The sequence below is a fragment of the Arachis hypogaea genome, chromosome 20 (genome assembly GCF_003086295.3).
Source record: "Arachis hypogaea cultivar Tifrunner chromosome 20, arahy.Tifrunner.gnm2.J5K5, whole genome shotgun sequence".
Lineage (NCBI taxonomy): Eukaryota > Viridiplantae > Streptophyta > Magnoliopsida > Fabales > Fabaceae > Arachis > Arachis hypogaea.
This window is the reverse complement of record NC_092055.1, coordinates 130,332,745-130,352,092: the sequence shown is the minus strand read 5'-3', so window position 1 is coordinate 130,352,092 and position 19,348 is coordinate 130,332,745. Positions and strand designations below refer to the sequence as shown.

Sequence of the window (19,348 nt, the reverse complement as noted above, 5' to 3'; positions counted from 1 at the left end):
CCGTCCTGGATCATTTTAAAGGCCCCAATGGCCGAGGTGTCAAAATCAGGAGCAAGGAGGGAGACTTGAGCCTTGATTGCCTCCTCAGTAACAGTGATTGCTGCCCGAGCATCCTTAACAATCTCTTTATTCTTTTTCTTTATGGCCAAGGCCTCTTGCTTAGCAGTCTCTGCCGACCTCGCGACCTCAGCAAGTTTCTCCTCCAGCTCCTTCACTTTTCCCTCTGCCCTGTTAGCTCGACCAAGAGCAGCATTGAGTTGACGGGAAAGAGAGAGGTCACGATCCACCAAGTGATTAATCTTGATAGCACTTTCCTTGGACTTCTTTTCCTCCTCGTCTAGTCGGATCTTCAAGGATATCTCTTGGGCTTTAAGATTGGTAACATCCTTCTGGGCCGCCCTAAGTTTCCTTTCCAAGACTTGGCTTTGCGCTAATACAGGCTCGACCTTCCGGGCAATGGCGGCTGCCCGGAATTAGGCTTCGGTAAGTCCACCATGCCTGGGTAGCCAAATCCTCATCACGGAAGAAGTCTTCTGTGCTGGGGAGGAGCTGAGAGTCGATGAAGTAGCCGGCATCAAAATTTTTTTCCATTACAATAAAAGTTTTCTCAGGCACAGAGGTCTTTCTCTTCTTCAGATTGGTAATGACTATCACCTCAGGCTCAGTCTCAGTCATTACCCCCTTACGCCGGTCGCCCTCGTCAGTAGCAGGGTTTTCAACGGGGTTCTCAGGACGTTCCTTAGTCAGAGGATTTGACTGATTCGCCCTCACCAACATGGGTCTTGGGCTTGGCAATGCGGGTTGTCGAGCTGTCGTCCCCGCTGTCATCACTGGGAAGAGGTGGGTCATCAAGCGGCTAGGGACGTGTTCCCGACGAGCATTCCCACTGCAAGAGGCAAGCAAAAGGCAAAACAGAAGCCAAGTCAGAAACAAGGAATGGAAGAATAAAGATGAAAGTAAAATAGGCAACAGCCAAGACTAGAGAACGAGATCTAAGACTTACCCATGCACCAGCGCCCGGATTCCCAGTCGCCCATTAATAAGTGAGGATTAAGATTTTTGGAGCCAAAAATTGCTAATAGATTGTCGGTAATTTGCCGACCTTCCTGACCTAATCCCTCGTAGGTCATTTTTATTAAGTAATTGGAGCTGGCACCGAAGCTCCAATACGTCGGAATCCATCTTTCACCCTCAAGGGTAAGCTAGAAAGGGTGATGACCCTGAGCCGGCCTAACCTTGAAGTAGGTGCTCTTGAAGCCATGAAAAGAATCTTCAAAAAGTCTGAAGATTCGTCTATTTTGTACAGCCTGGAAGGAGAGGTAGCCTTTTTTGTGCTTGCCTTCTCAGGAGGGTTTTGTGAGCAAAAAGAGGTAAAGAAATTCATTAACAGAGGCCAGGAGCTCCAAATATTCACACACCATCTCAAAGCAGCGGATGGCAGCCTAGCTATTTGGATGAAGTTGTGACAGGGCGACGTCACATCGGTTCAGTAGAGCCATAACAAAAGGTGAGAAGGGAAGATGAACCCCTAGCGTTGTGAACATGGGTTTGTATACCCATAACCAGTCGGCGATCCAGAGAGACGATAAATCTAGCTGGCATACGCGCTCACGATCTCCCGAGACGAAAATATTGTAATTTGCCTCTTCCGGGCCGCCCTCACATAAGGCCTCGGAATTGCGAAAATCTTGAAGTTCCTTTTGGGTTATCCTGGAAGCCGTGCCCATCACATTAGAAGTAACCCAGACATAGTGATTTACACGATTTTGTGCCACTGGTTGTTGTGCCATACCTACAGTAGGAGCACCACTTAAGTCAACTCGGGAAGTCAGAAACTCGGAGAAAATAAAAAAATGGAATTATGTTCTACTATATCACTATACTACGCTAACTTGCATTAGTTTAGGGCCTAAATCCAGGAAAAAATGACACCTATGGTACCCCTCTAAGAACTAGCTAATAATGGCAAGTCTAATCTATGCAAAACAAGAACCAAACAGAAGCCAAAATGAAGCAAAATGCAACAAATGCAACGTATAGCAAACACAATGACAGTAATAACAGAAGCAAGTGCAACAATCGACAATGAAAAAAGGTGTAAAAAATGGACAAAAAAAGTAACAAAAGATCATTTACCAGTAAATAAAGCAGAAGCAAGCGATGGATGGAAGGCAAATATGGGAAAATTCATAGCAGGCAAGAAGGATAATGTGGATTGTGGGATGGTAAAGGCGAGAGGAAGTGAAAAGGTAAAATATGAAATGAAGAAAGTATGAAAATATCGTCAACGGGTTCCCGGGCTAAGAAGGGCCCAACCCGGAAAAGCGTAAGTAATTTGAACGTACCAATCGTAAGCTCCAAGCTTTGCGGCTTGGTATGTTGGGGCACTGTTCCAATCCAGCCCAACAAGGGTCATGGGTCCACTTATGAATCACCGACCTCACCGGGTATTCGACCCGCATCCAGAGGTAACCACATGCCACCTCATATTTCGCTGAGGAGACCTGGATAGCTAGTAGAAGCTTCCAAGCGGACGGGCCCAAAAGAAAGGGCCCACCCGAGCATAGAGTATAAATGGGGAGGGACCTACTCATCCCCAGAGGTACGTCACTTTTTACCCTAATTAGCCGCCTCATTGTACGAGCACTGACTTTAGCATCGGAGTGACCTTGCAGGTGGCCCCACCCGCCGACCCACCGACGATTCAAGCAACATTTCTTCTCGAGGAGCTCGCGTTCAAGTCCAAATCTCCCCTCATACAACCAGTAACTCCAGACCCGAAACCATCCGAACCGCCATTCACCCGAACAACTGAACAAAAACAATCTTATATCTAGCATTTGAACCATCCAATGTTATATATATATTAACATATATTCTTTATAAATAATTACTAATTTAACAAATTTTTATCATATAATGTTCCATGTATATAATAATTGTACTAGTTTTTTTTTACCAAAAATAGAGAGACTCGAACCCGTAACTTCTAAATGAGTAAAAAAAGATTATGTCATTTGAGTTATAACTCATTGACAACAGTAATTGTACTAGTTAATTGCAAATTAGTAGAAGATTACATTATTGTTAGATTCCTCGTCATATCTCCAAATATGTTAATAGCGAGTTAACGGTAAAAATTACATATATTTAACAATTCTATGCGTAAAATTTGTATGGTTTTCGAATAATCATAGTTCTAAAAATTGGAGTAAAATAACTGATTTAATTAGGTCAACTAAAAATTATCTACTAAATCGATCTAATTTAAAATAAAAATTCATTGTTAATAAATACAAAAAAATACTTTAAAAAATATATTTTATACATAAATATATTTTTTATTATATTATTTTAACTTGGAATAAACTTTGATAAAATTTTTAAACATTTAAATTTTTATCAATTCGATTTTCAAAACTTTAAATTTACCAAGCTTTTTTTTAACAAAGGAGCTCAACACAATACAGTGAAGCGAGCATAAAACTAACAAACAAAAAGAACATGTAAACACAATAAACAGAAAATTGTTCCTAGTGTCATCTCCAGCATTACCATCAATAAAAAAAAGATCCAAACTACTCCACTGTTTATAACTGATTAAAGATTTTTGGAATACCTCCTCTGCACTCCCTTCCGTGTTATTGAAAATCTGCTGGTTCCTCTCTAACCAAACATTTCAAATAACCGAAAAAAAGCATATGAGCCATTTGTTGCGCTCTCCCTTCCTGTTAGCAACATCTGTCCATCTCTCAAAGTGTTCTTTTAGAGAGCTCGGAATAGACCACAATCTCCCAAAGTCAGATAGCCATTGACACCACACCTGTCAAGTAAATTCACAGTCCAGAAACAAGTGGTGAATATATTCAACGTCTTTTTTACACAAAACGCATATGTTATCACCATGTCTAATAATTCTCAGTCTATGCAGTCTTTTTTTGGTATTCACTCTTCCTATCAAAGTAAACCAAATAAATAACTCCACTCGTGGCGGAACCAAACCTTTTCAAATAGTTCTGGTAAAACTTTAGCTGATTATTTCCTCCGGGAAGAATTCTCACTGCATCACCTGCACAAAAGAATTAATTGAAAAAATACCTTCCTTGTCAAACTTTTAAACAACTCTGTCTTGCTTATCATGTGCTAGCTTAATAGACGTTAAAATTTCATATAATTGATCCATTAATTCTAACTTCCATTAATATAATTCTTGCCTCCACTAAAAATTCTAGATCCACTATAACTCATCCCAAAATCCACATTTAAATTTACCAAGCTAGAGTATGTTAAAACATAATCTTCCAAGCCCCGAGAATTCAAACCTATATTGCAATTTGCAACTCTATCAATTTTATTTCAATTAGTCGTCTAACAATGAAAGTGAACGGAAATAATTAAAATGTGAGAAAATTATTGAGCTTCATTCATCACTCATCATCATCAGCTCGATTATTATTATTATTTAATATTTAATAGTGCCTGATATTGCATGGAATGAAGCTGACAGCACCTAATTAAATTAGTGAAACTATTTATATTTTTTATTTTTAATTACTAGCTAGTGGGATTTTAATAGGGTGCACTCTTTCAGTTGTATTTTGACAAAGAAAAGGAATGACTTTTATTTAGTGGTGTGGGCTATGTTAGAGATTTGTTATCATTTTAAATTTAAGCTGTTTATTTTAATTATTAGCTAGAATTAGGTTTATATTTTGTCGTTTCTTTTATTCAGCAACTGCAATTATAATTATTTTTAACTAAAATTATAATTAATTTATCTATCTGTAATAAATTATTATGTAATTCATACTTAAGTTCAATCAGCCTCTCATTCAAAATATCTTTATGAAAATTATAAGCTTATAATACTTTAATTTGCATGTGCATATCTTTATTCCTAACCTTGAGGCTTTCATCAAATAAGGTTTAGTTAGGTTAAGGATCCCCAATGCAAGATCATATATAATTATTTATCTAAAATTAGGGAAACCATAGCAATCTAACCAATGTAATTTGATTATATCTTGAAGCAAATTAGGTACATGGCTTAATCATCTCCTAACTTAGCCTGTACTAATACTGTTTTTAAATTGTCACTTTAAAATGAAACAATTTATCTAAAGAATATGCATGTGCTATATAATTTCTAGAACATGTATGTGTTATATAGTCATCTATCAGCTCATACTTTAATGATAAATTAAGACAAAGAATTTACTATTTTATATATATATATATATATAACTGAAATTCATCTCGCCTATTATCACTAGAAAATTCGTTGCAAAATCTATTGGTAATTTTGGTAGACAAAATCTGCCACTAAAATCTCTCGATAATTAGCCATTTTCTATCCGCGAAAATTAGAAGAAGGAATATAATATTATTTGTAGTGGTAGTACATAATGTGATTTGGTCCAATCTAACGTATGAAATTATATGTTATGCTGTCAACTTAATCTTGCATGTAGGTTGGAAAATTTTAATAATTATATGCAATTCTATTTTCTTCTTATAATAGTAATTTTTAAATTTTATTTTGAAAAAATAGATAAAAATACACACAAATTTTTATACGGTAAATAGATGTACATCTTAATTTTTTAATGAATCATTTGTATACATCAATATGAAATTTCGTTATCATTTTTAACATTTCGTCGTCTGAATAATTTTTTCGACGGTGGTGGAGACCAGGTGACACGTTATTTTGTGTGTGGTCGTTTTGGATGACATAGTAAAAAATAAAATTATTAAATTTGTTAAAATAAAATTATTCTCACGGCCACTTCTTCATTTTCAGTCTCATCCTCACCTTTTCGTTGTTGCCACCAACACGGCATCAATCTCGAACAAATACCCAACACCATGGCATCAACACCACCTCTCACGACTACCACCTCAAAATTTAACCTCAATCCTTTCACTGTCACCCCAACCATGTCACCCTCCCAAACCCCCAACCTCTCGATGTTGCCAGCCACCTACCTTCCTAAATCCCCCATTTATCAACTCCATTCTACTCCATTCTTATGTCATCTCCTCCACCACCACAACTCTATTAGTATCATCACATTCTTTAATTTCAACAATAACAACAACATTCAATTTTTTTCATAATAAAAAAAAGTTTGGGAAAAAAAAGACATCAAGATCTAAAAAAATGAAAGAATGAAGTAACTGATCTGGAGAGACAAGGATGAAAAAAGAGAGGGTATGAAGTCAAAGTCGTAGAGTTGGAGATGGAGATATGAGGGTGGTGGTTTGCGGTGATGGAGGTATAAGGAATGAAAATGAATGAGTAACAGTGAGAATAATTTTATTTTAACAAATTTAATAATTTTATTTTTTACTGTGTCATCCAAAACGGCCACATCATACAATAATTATATTGTTTAAGTATTTGATTAAAAAAGAATAATATTTACTAGATATCATATAATTACGAATAAAAAAACATGTTATTGATTATTAAAAGTATTTTTATTTCATTTTTTAATTTATAGATATTTAATAAAATTTAATAAAGATAAAAATATAGTTAATTTAAAAAAATAAATTTAAAGTTAAATCAAAATTAAATAAGTATAAAAATAACATTGAACTGAATTTTTAGGCAATATATACTTTAATTCACACATATATTAACAAAGACAAAGTTAGGCTGATGACAAAGAGCAAAATCAAAGATTACATGAATTGCGTTGTTACTGGCAGCGAAATCCAAAAAAAAAAGAAAAAGAACACGTGCAATTGCACTTTCGCTACCAACGAAATCGTGGTAAGTGATGATTATAAATAGTGTGCCACTTACCAGTGCTTTCAACACAACCTCATTTGAAAAATTTTCATTTGTGAGAGTGAGAGAGTTTAGAGAGAAAGAAAAGAAGATAGGAGACGAACTTCATCGCTTCATCACTTGTTGTGCACAATTTTTCCATACTCTTCAAGCATAGCACGAACATGCTTGTCTTCTTTAAGCCAAAATACTTTATAACGCATTCTTCGACTTTTATCAATAAATAAAAATTGATATCTTATTTTTCTTATGTATTTTTTGCCAAGCAAATCCATATTCACCAGAACTAAACTTGTCAACTCAATTAATGACTGCAAATATCATATTTGCATTGTAACTTGATCATTACATTTAAAAGATACAACATCATCGTTACGCCTGATTGTTGCATTAGGATAAACGATAACATTTACGTGTTCAATTGCCATTTTATTAAGAGAAAATGTTGAAAAATGATAGATAGAGATAAGTAGAATGGTAGAGAGAGGTGTGGTGTGTGATTGCATTTCGCTGTTCTTGATATTTATAGAGAAGTTTCAAATGTTAATATTTTTATTTTTGCCATCATAAAAAACAAATTTTGTAGAAAAAACTCTAACATGATTATGTTATCAAGGATAACAATTTTCTTTCGGGATTTCGTTGGCAGTATTAGTGATATTTATGGAATCCAATCCCTACGGATTTCGCTGCTAGTAACAGTACATATTCTTCATTTTGCTCTTTGTACCAACAAAATCGTGCTTAAATGTTTAAAACGATAAAAATCTAAAAATATATTTAATTGGATAAATAATTAATTTTGTTTATTTAAATAAAAAATCTCGTTCCAACCTTCCTCGAAGTATTTTTAAATTAATTTCAAAATCTCATTACTAGACCACCATGGACTTACACACTTCTCTTCTATCACTATAGAGCTTCTCTTTTACGCTTCAGACATGAGTAGTTTGGTTGGACCAATTCTTGTCAAATTTCATCGATTTATATATTTTTTGGGCAATCTATGATGGTGTAAAACACCTTGTTACCCCAAATCTTTGTGACTGAAAACACCTAATTGAATTAGAGGCTGAAGAACTATTTTTACAGAAAACAATTAGATGTTACAAAGTTGTAGAAGAGTATTATTTTTCCTTAAACCTATTACATTGTCTCTTTTCTTATGTTGGCAGGCTATTTGCGGTTGTGGATGACATCTTCTACTTGTTTCAAGGCCATCTTGAGAACGTTGCTCATCTGAAGCAGCAATATAGATTGAATAAAATGGCAAATGAGGTGATAATTGTCATAGAGGCATACAGGACTCTTAGAGATCGTGGTCCCTATCCTGCTGCTCAGGTCGTGAGAGATTTTCAAGGCGAATTTGCATTTATTCCATTTGACAGTGATTCTAAAACTGCATTTATTGCTGCAGTGAGTAATCCTTGGTCTATCTATTTTGCTCTCATAGTTATTTGCCGGTAATTTGCTTCTATATGACTATATCCTGGGGTACAATGCATCTTTCTACTCTTTCTCATGATGCTGATGGGTGTGTTCCCTTCTCTTGGAGAGCTGATACCGATGAAAATCTTGTTCTTGCAGATGAGAAAGAGGTTGTAACTAAGAGCTGTGGGACATCTTCTGCACCATTTCCTAAAGGTAATATTAAAATGATTTTATGTAGAAAATCGGTGACTGTTTTGTGCCTGCTGTGCTAAGCATTTTCTGTGAGATTCACGTTTCAAAGATATGCTCGCGAAAAGTGAATTAAGAGGAAGAAGAGAAATAATTAATCCTCCTAATGGTTTCCTTTAAGCATCTTAACTAAATGATAGAAGAATTTATTGGCTTTTAAAGTTTCCAGAACATTGAAATTATATACTTCTTATTTCATTTAGCATTTAGAATGATGTTTAGGAATAATTTTAAAATGCTATATCAATATCATTATTCGGGAAAAAAAGGAACTAAGAGTTGGTAACCCAGAAATGAAAAATGTAGGTACATGGATATTTTCTTTTTCCTCACCCACCTTTGTTTTTTATGATTTATTTTGCATTATCTTTTCCATTTCAAGGTCCTCCTATTATTCCAAATTGTACATCATGCGGCAAAAACTAACTTGTATTGCTGCTTGTTTAGGATTCTTCTTTACAACATCCGGAGGTTTGAGCAGTTTTGAGCATCTACTTAATGAGGTGAAGCTTGTCCCAAGAGTTAACAATTCTGGTCAAGTGTGTGGTGCAACTTTCAAGGTGGATGAGGCTAAGAAGGAATCAACTGGCATGTCAAGGGTTGGGAGTGCTGCTAGTCGAATAATATCTGAATATGAATTCTGCTTTTTTATTATATGCTAGACTCGGTTGAATTTTCATGTTCTAGTACTAAAAAATATGTTAATGTCAGAGCCAAATCATATAATTGTCAAGCCTATATCAAACTTAGCTAGAGATGGTCTTGGAGCTACATTCCCTTTCTTTTATATTGAGCCAAATGTAAGATATTATATGATCATAATGAATAATTGAATGATGAAAACTGAATTTTATATATACTTATTATTATTATTTCTGTTTCATTTTATCCATTTCTTTTTTTTTATGTTCTTAAGATAAGTTATTTTAAAAGTAAAAAAAAAAGTATTTTTGATACAATTTGTATATAAATAAGTAAAAGAATGATAGTGACAAAATAAAAGAGATTATAGCTAGGAATATCTTTCATGTTGTAGAATCATTGAATAAGGATTATAGGAATATCTTTCATTGAATATTTATAGTTTCACCGAATTTTCAATTAGGTCCTTATACTTTTTTGTTTTTTCAATTGGGTCCCTAAGGGTATACAAATAATTTCACAATTCACTAACATTTTTTTGACGTTTAACGTTAAGATGGACTAAATTGAAAAAAAGAAAATGTATAGGAACTCAATTGAAAAGAAAAAAAAAAGTATAGAGATCTAATTGAAAATTCGGTGAAACTATAGGACCTGAAGAATAATTAAACCTTATTTATATTATTTAAAATTTTTCTTAGTATATTTCACATATTTAAAAAATATTAGATAACACATTAATAAAATTATTAAATTATATTTAAATTTATTAATGATCAAAACTTAATTTGAAATATCGTGAAGCTAACATCTTATAATATCACTATTGTGTTCATTAAAATTATTATGTGATTATATACTTTAAATAACAATATTTTTAAAATACATTTAAAGTACAATTTAATCCAAATCAAATAACTCATAAATAAACAAAACTGAGTTGGATTGAAAAATAAAATATTTAACCTAAACCAACCAAACTATAAATTAAATAAGGAGTGGACTTAAAAATCCCAAATACTATCAAGTTTCAACCCAATCCACACAGACAAGTTAGTCCTCTCGAAAATTAATAAGGTTTTGATTTCTTAAATAAAAATTTCGAATTCAAGTGTTAAAAAAAATTATATTTTAGAACTTTTATTTGTCGAATCTAAGTTAGATTAGTCAAATTTTAGAAAGACATAGAAAGAGCTAGTTTTATCAAAACGAAAGCAAAATAAAATAATAACAACTGCTACTAACTAAATTATTATGTGTTGGAAATGCAATTGTGAGTTGAACGTGGGAAGTGAGAAATTGCATTCACTTTTTGGGTTCCTTTTAAAGTTGATTGAATAAAAGGAAGCAAATAGATAAATGCTTAAAAGAAGAATGAGCATTATATTGAAAGATAAAAGGTAATAAAAGCTGCAAGATACCAAACTTTCTATCTTGTCTTGTATATACGAGGTGATGCTATGTAGGGTTTACACTTTATTATAGAATAGGGTTGGTTATATACTTATATGCATGATACCAAAATTGAAATAGTTGAACCACTTTGATATTATCACATAAACATTCTTTATTATTTTAAAAATTTAATATATTAAAATTAAATTCTTATTTTAATACATAGAAAAATATATAGAACTAAAAAATACAAAGTTATATATAAAAAAGTAATAATATACATATTAAATATACGAACACTTTTTGTTTTGGCAATAGTAACATTGATAATTTTGTTAAAAAATATTATATATATAAAAATAAGTCATTAAATTAATCATATATATATACAATTTATAACAAAGTAATTAACTATTAAAAATAATCATATATATGTGATTGATTTTGTGTATTCATGTAATATGGTATAAATTTTATTAGCAACAAAACTACAAAATTCAAATTAAAGATATATAATACTACTATTTTAGTAACATTTTGTAATGAATTCATGTGTAAAAAATTTAGATTTGAGTTACATTATTGTGAAAAATATATTTTAAAGAAAATAATATCAATGACCTTTTTGTTAGAAAACAGAGCGTATAAATAGAAGTGGGAAATTTAGACAATTAACATAAAAGAAACATAAATATATTTCACTAAAGAAATATAATATAAAAAAGTTATAAGATTTGGTAATCATTATACTTTAATCAAATTTCTAATGAGATATAAAGTGACAATTTAATTATGACATTTTATTTAAAATTATGTCTCAATTATATCCAAGATACCAAATTAAATGGTGTAAATCCTCAATTCAAATACAAAGTTGAAATACCAAAAAAATGACTAATAACTTAATTAAAAAAAACAAATATAATGTGAAAACACAACACAAAAAAAATTACAAATTTTTCTCTAACACTCACTAACTAAAACTCATAATTTCTTAACAAAAACTGATATGCAACTTAACACACAACATCACATACATATATATAGTTTACTAGTGGCGGTCATGTGATTTTTAAATTGATCAAGTTGTGTAATACTACTACACGATTCTAGTTTTCTCTTTTTTACTAAATCAAAAGAGAATTTAACTTTGATTTCTATATGCTATCATTCTAGTTGATCAAGATGATGAAGTTGATCAAATTCAAGCTTTATTCTTTACTTATGACGAGAGCATATTTCTATTTGATAATTATCAAATCAATTCCATTAAGTAATTAATAGGGAGTTTAACCAATTCCAATTAACTCCTATTGAGTTCGATTCTAAGGTCCACTACAACAAAAAATATCTCACTCCATTCACTCTCTCTTACCCTAATTCACATTTCACCTTCCACCTTTTACTCTCCCAAATTTTAACCGCAACTGCTTTACTCCTCGTGTCTCTTCTCGTCTCTGCTCCTTGTGCCATGCGTTCCCAAGGACGAAGAAGCAATGTGTCGTGCCAGTTGCCTCATTGCGCTACGCCGCGTGAAAAAGAAATGTCTCACACCGCCTCTGCTCCACACAGTCGCACCACACTTCTTCCCCTCTACACCCCGTGTTCCCGACGAGGAAGAAGGCCGCCCGTCGCCCCACTGCACCACGTCGTTTGACAAAGCAACACAGCCGCTCGTCAGTCGCACTCTCTTTGCTTCCTGCGTATGACATTTCTAGCTACAATGAATGCCGCCTCTTCTCTATCCCTTCTATCAGATCGCGTCTTCTCGGTCTCTGCCTCCACGACGCCCCTCCTTTTCCGTTACGCCATGCCTCCTGATCGTGTCACCAGTGCACTCCAAAAGGTTAGTAAATGTTTAGGGCTTACTTTTCATAAAGATGTTCTTCTCTCCTCTAGGTTATGCTCTAGGTTACGGGATTTCATATGGGATGTTCATTGATTTTACTAAATTACTAGATGTTTTTTTTTAACCATTTCAGATGTTTGAGTATATTATTTGAACTGATTTTTGCGTGTTACTAAGTCTGATTGATTTGCTGGATATCTCTTTCTCATGCTAGTATATGTTTTTCATTTGGTTTGGGAGTCTTGGATTATAAACTAGTTTAAACAAGGATTTTTTTTTCAAATTATACCAGATGTTTATTTTCTTATGTTTAGATATTTTTCTCAAATTACATTGGATTTTTCAAATAGTTTGGATGTTTCTTTTTAAATCAATTGGATGTTTCTTTTTTTTTATTCATTAAATGTTCTCTCTTTAATTTATTAAAAGTTTTTTGAAGTTAGTATATCCTTCTCTATGGATTATGCATATTACTGATCTATTTCTTTTGCTGGATTTCTCTTTTTTATGGTAGTAGATATTTTTTCATTTGGTTTGGGAATTTTGAAAAAATATTAGTTATAAGTAAGTTTAAATTTTCTTGAATTGAAGTTTGGTTTGAGGCCAAATTGACACAAGAGTATGTTTATTTCTTTATTCATTGGATGTTTTTTTTAAATTACATTGGATATTTTTTATATTACATTGAATATTTCTTTTCATATTATGGTGGATGTTTTTTTATAATTCATTGGATATTTCTTTTTTGGATTAAAATGGATGTTTCTTTGATTAAACAGATGTTTCTTTGATTTAAGACGGGTGTTTTCTTTACTTTTATATGAATGTTTTTTGCTTTTAGATGAATTAGATGTTTTTTCTTTTTAGATGGATTTTTTTTTTATTTTCGGTGGATATTTCTTTTTTTAGATAGTTGTTTTTTTTTTACTTAATGTGGATATTTATTTGCTTTTATATGAATATTTTTTTGCTTTTAGATGGATTAGATGTTTCTTTTATTTTAGGTAGATGTTACTTTATTTTTAGATGGATAAACTTTGATTTTAGGTGAATTTTTCTTCTTTTTCAAGAATGATATTTTTTATTTTAGGTGGATGTTTTTTTTAATAGATATTTCTTATATTTGATGTGGATACAGAAGACCTACAGCACTGACCACTCAGACGCGGTTGGCGTGAGGTGTGATACGTCAATAGTAGAGGCTGCAATGGTCTGCAGCGGCAATAGGGGTTCGTGAACTTTGGACGATGCAATGGCAAGACGGGGCACGTCACAGCTGCGATGGAGGACACGTGGCGGAGAGGCAACAAGTGGGAGATTGGTTGCACATGAGGAAGGGTGGCCGATGGGATGCGAGGACGGTGAAGCAGACGGCGATGGTGGTTGTCTTGCTTGCGCCAACGGCGGATGAGGCGGCGACAACAAATGTAAGGAGATTAGGGTGGGTGTGCGACGAACGAAGCTGCTGCGGTCTTCGGAGAGAGCATGGCGCGACGTGGAGGGGGATTGGGAGAGAGATTAGGGTTTGTGAGGTATTCTTTTTATCTTGAGTGAGAGTGAAAATGGAATTAGAATAAGTTTTGATTAGGGATTTTCTTTTATGTTTTTATTTTTTAAAAAATTTGAATTAGAGGAGAGTTGGCTTATGACATAGTTGGTTTTCTATACTTTTTCTTATCAAATTGAAAATATCAGCTTCATGAATAAATTCCACAATGTTTCTACACCTTCATAAATCAAAATTTATTTTAATTTCTTCACCATCTCCATCTCAAAATCAATTTTTATATTATCCTAAAAAACTCCACCTGAAATAAAATATCAGTGCTAAATCTAGTTAATATGAAATATCAAAATCAAATATCCATGAATAATCAACCAATCAGGTTGATATTTAAAGAACATCTCCACCATCTTTAACAATATTTATTGAAGTATTTGAAACTAGGGCTGTCAAAATAAGTTAAACTCTTCGAATCAGTCCGTTTATCCGTTTATATAAGCGGCCTTTACCTCTAAAATTAAACCTATTTAAATTTTGGGTTAAACGAGTTGAACCTGATTAACCCAAAAAAAATAATTGTTAAATGGGTTATCCTGCAAGTTAAGCAACCAGCCCATTTTAATTTTCTTTTTACATTTTTCAAAAAAATATAGTATTTTTGGATGATGTTTCTCCTCATTCAAATACAAATGATGTAAACACTTAACTGAAATACAAAAAAAAAAAAATGTCAAAACAGAATAAAGCAAATCGTTTACTCTAACTAAAAGAGTGTCTAACGACTTAGTACACAAAATAAATATAATGTAGAGATACATACAACACACACAAAAGAACTTACAATTTTTTCTCTAACACTCACTATATATAACTCATAACTTCTTAGCAAAAATTGATAAGTAACTTAACACACAACATCACCTATATATAGTTTTACTAGTGGTGGGCATATCGCATATGGTTTCCAAATTAATCAAGTTGTGTAATTCTACATGATTTTAGTTTTCAACCAAGTCAAAAGAGAATTTAATTTTGATTTCTATATGTTATAATTCTAATTGATCAAGATGATGAAGTTGATCAAGTTCAAGCTTCAATCTTTAACTATGACTAGTGTATGTTTTTATTTGATAATTTATCAAAATGATAATATTAACTTCATGAATAAATTTCACAAAATTCTAACACTTTAATAAATAAAAATTGATTTTGATTTCTTAACATTTTTTACTAACTAATTTTGTTGCCTCCTTATTAATTGAACCGTACAGACACTATTTATATGTATTTTTAATATTATAATTTTTAATCATCAGATAATTAGGATTGACCTAACCTAACTTAGGTCACTTAAAAGCATTGAGGAAAATCATGTTTTATGGTTTATGAGTTATTTGATTTGGATTTTTTTTTATTAGATATCATATATAGTAACTAAATTATTTTTTTTAATGTTGAAATATCATTATATTTTTATACTCCTTCACATTACTCACTAATGTCTCACATCAGTAACAGTTATTTAATAACTTTTTAACAGTGAATGTCAAAAAGATGATCATGCATGTAACGTTTTCAATATTCAAAGGACTAAAAATTTAGTGACTGGTCATTTTTACAATTAACATGAATTGAACTACTTTTTTTTAATAACATAAGATATCAATAAACATTGAGAAAAAAAATATAATACCATTTCAACTCTGACATGATTATAGTCACTAAAAAAATACTTGTGATAGATATTTAGGTTGGCAAAATATACCCTACATGTAAGTATTTAATTCGGATCCATTCGTTTGAGTAAGATAATCTATTCGATTCGCTATGGATAGAGTAGAGAACGGTGCGGATTTACTTGCGGATAGGATAAAGTACATATTTAGGATATACCCTATCCGTATCCTTAATATATAAATAAACTTGCAATAACTATTAAGCTAATTATTTAATTTACTAACTTAGTACATTTATTTTTTATAGAGTTAACCTAAATTTAAAGTAAAATTTAAAAATAAAATTTAGATATCACATGACACATATTACACCAACACCAAGTGAATTCAAAAATTTTAACACTGTTTTTTAAATTAGATTCACTCAGTTTTTTATTAATATATACAAATTTTGAAATGATTGAATTTTATATTTGTTTAAAAAATTTGATTTGTTTACGGATAGAATAGGGTAGAGTAGGGTTTAGAATCGAGTTAAGTCTCAAAGTAGTCCCTGAACTTGCATTCGAGCTTCAAAATGATCCCTGAAATTAATAGTTTCTCAAATTCGTCTCTGAAATTGCACTCCGGGACTCATAGTAGTTCCTGAATCATTTTCCGTTCATCCAAACCTTAAAACGACGTCGTTTTGAACAAAAAAACGTACCGCAGACCCCCAATTCAAAAAAAAAAAAAAGAGAGAAAAAAAGGCCTACCGTAGAACACCCCCCCCCCCAAAACCCATTCCTAATCTGTTCCTTTCCCCTCCCCATCCCCAACTCTTTTCCCTTCTCCTTTCCCTTCCCTTTCCCCATCCCCAACCCCTTCTGTTCCTTTTTCCATCCCCATCCTCAACTTCTTTTCCTTTCCCTTCCCCTTTCCCATCCCCATTCACAACCCTTTCTCTTTGCCCTTCCTCTTCTGCGTTCTCAACCTTCCCCTTTTCCTTCCTCTTCTTCTTCTGCGTTTTCAACGTTTACCTTTCCCTTTCCCTTCTGCTTCCTCCAACCTTCTCTTTCTCCTTTCACATATATGCTCTGGTTGTTGTTGTTGTCACCGCTAGATGAGAAGGTGAAGGTAGAAGAGGAGAAAAAAATCAGAGGTGGGTGGTTGTTGGTGCTGCGCGGCGGAAGTTGAGCGGCAGACAGAGTGTAAAAGGAATGATGAGAGTGGAAAGAGCAGTGTTTGGGATTTTATTGATTTCAGAGATTTTGTTGTTAACTTTGCCATTTTTTTTGTTTGCGGTGGTGGTCGTTTATAGTAAAAAATTTTGAAAGGATTTTTCGATCTGAGACAAACGAGTTGGGTGCTTTGAAATGAAGCTAGTTGCATACCTGTTTAATTAGAAGAGGAAATGGAAGGAGAAGGGGAAGGGGAAGGGGAAGGGGATGGGGAAGAGGAAGGGGAAGGGGAAGGTTGGGGATGGGGATGGGGATGGAACAGATTGGAAATTGGGAGGGGGGTTGGTTCTACGCTACACCCTTTTTTTTTTTTTAATTAGGGGTCTACGATACGCTTTTTTTTCTTTTTTTTTTTTATATTCAAAACGACGTCGTTTTAAGGTTCCGATGAACGAAAAATGATTCCGGGACTACTATGAGTCCCGGAGTACAATTTCGGGGACGAATTTGAGGAACTATTAATTTTAGGGATCATTTTGAGGCTCAAGTGCAAGTTCAGGAACTATTTTGAGGCTTAACTCATTTAGAATCTTAGGGTGGGGGGTAGAGTTAGGGTTTAGAGATTCTCAACGCGCAAATAAAGTAGAATAAAATTTAAAAAAAATTTTCAATCAGTGAATAGAATTATAATATAGTTTAAATCCTATCATACCCTACTCATTATCAGCACTATAAATATTAAGTACTTTTTTCATTTAAAAGTGATTGCCAATTTGAAAATTTAATATATCTAGATTTAATTTTAGTAAAGAAATTAAGCAAATTGAGTTATAAACGAATGTATTCGCTCTTCTAAATGGCTACTATTAGGTAGCATTTGTTTTGAGGTATTGAAACAGAGACTGAAAGACTGAGATTCAGTATCATGTTTGTTCGTTCAGAGATTGGTACTAAAATTTTTGTCTCTATCCTTAAAATTTCAGTATTTCAGTACCTCCAAAAAGTAGGAACACAGAGGACTAAAATTTTTAGAAATGGAGACTGAAACTTTAATAACATTTTATACCTAAAATATCCCTATTTCAATTAATTAATTCCAATTTTACCCTTTGTACAAATTAAATTAGAGTTTTATTCTTGTTTCAATTTCTGTCTCCCACTTTATACTAAATAAAATACTAAAATTTATTTCAATCTCTGTCTCTTAGTCTTTCTCTCAGTCTCAATCTTTCTATCTCTATCTCTCCACCAAACACTACCTTATAGAATTAATTGATGGAGTAATAAAATGAGGGATCACATAGACATCACATATACAGTATAAAAAAAAATAGACATCACATATACGTTAAAGCAAGGGATTAAAATAATTTTACATGTAGTTTTTTATAGGAACTTAACTAATGTCTGATCTCTCCAAATATATTTTTTAGACAAAAATAATAACTAAAAATAAAAAATATTTTAAAATATAAATTAATATGTTGCTTCATATTTAGGACTCAAATTATTAATTTAATATCGTTATAAGGCCTTACTAAATTTCTTATTCGTGGTCTCAAGTTCAAGTTTTTAGAAGGGTAATAAAAAAAAAGTGTTGGAAAAAAAGAGTCATATAACTCAAGTTGATTTAATAAATCCCTAGCTATATAATAAGGTTCATAATGCATACAAGTTTTTTTTTTTTTTTTTTTTTTTTTACGGATCTTCAGATTAATAAAATAAATTATTGTATATATAAAATAAAATTTAAATTTTAATACTTATTTAATCAGATAAAAAAACTAATTATTTGTCTAATTTAAGTTGATTATAATACCTACGACTATATGTGTGGTGTAAAAAGGACATAGAATTTGTACATCATTTATTTTTTGCTTGTGAGTTTACATGGCAGGTGTGGTGTGCATGATTGACGTTCACTGATAGAGCTTGGACCACCCCGGAAACCCCTAAAGAGTTCTTTGAGAGTTGGACTGGAGTAACAGGTGGGAAGTCTAAGCAAAAGAAATGGCTGATAGGATTCTGTGCAGTTATTTGGAACATCTGATTAGAGCGGAATAGCAGAATTTTTTAGAGAGTAGAAACAAGTGCTAAAGGAGTTAAGATTATGTCCTTCTTGAGCTATAAGGAATGGTGTGGAGTAGATCCGTTTGGTTGTTGATGGCAATGCTAGAGATGACAACGAATTACAACTTTTCTTTATGTTTATGATTTATTTTTGTTGTTCTTAGTTTCTTTTGCTCCACTTTATTGTGTTGAGCTACCTATATTCAAAAAAAAAAAAAACTACGACTAAAATTTTTAGCTTACTTATTATTATTGTTTATAAATCTCAAATAAAATTCTTATTTATTATTAAAAATTGAGATTTTATATAAAATAAAAATTAAATTAAATATATAAAAAGTAAAATTATAACACAATTTAAATCCTAAAAACATATTATGTAATAATTTTTTTTTGAATCGGATGATTTACTCAAAATCATAATATTAAAGGATTTTTAAAAGTAAAGGAAAATTTACCTACTTTTTTTTTCTTCTCTTTTTCTCTTTCCTTTCAGCATGAAACAGCACAAAATCTTTTCTTATTTCACTATTTTCTGTTAAGGAAAATGAAAAAGAAAGCCTAAAATAAAAT

At 32.2% G+C, this 19,348-nt stretch overlaps 1 protein-coding gene across 1 annotated transcript; it reads left to right on the top strand.

The window, feature by feature from the left end:
- Nucleotides 1-2,048: 2,048 nt before the first annotated feature.
- On the top strand, nucleotides 2,049-9,141 carry LOC112786369 (uncharacterized). Its single transcript, XM_025829757.1, has 5 exons — nucleotides 2,049-2,249; nucleotides 2,676-2,740; nucleotides 7,975-8,214; nucleotides 8,322-8,443; nucleotides 8,927-9,141. The coding sequence occupies exons 1-5, from the start codon at nucleotides 2,049-2,051 to the stop codon at nucleotides 9,139-9,141; spliced, it is 843 nt and encodes a 280-aa protein (XP_025685542.1).
- The last annotated feature ends 10,207 nt before the right edge of the window (nucleotides 9,142-19,348 follow it).

What these genes read in the sequence shown, in the direction of transcription:
- LOC112786369 (XM_025829757.1), top strand. Translation starts at nt 2,049, where the DNA reads ATGACAGTAATAACAGAAGCAAGTGCAACAATCGACAATGAAAAAAGG. An exon ending in AAAACTGCATTTATTGCTGC is followed by an intron (nt 8,215 to 8,321) that starts AGTGAGTAATCC and finishes TACTCTTTCTCA; the next exon opens with TGATGCTGATGGGTGTGTTC. An exon ending in TTCTGCACCATTTCCTAAAG is followed by an intron (nt 8,444 to 8,926) that starts GTAATATTAAAA and finishes CTGCTTGTTTAG; the next exon opens with GATTCTTCTTTACAACATCC.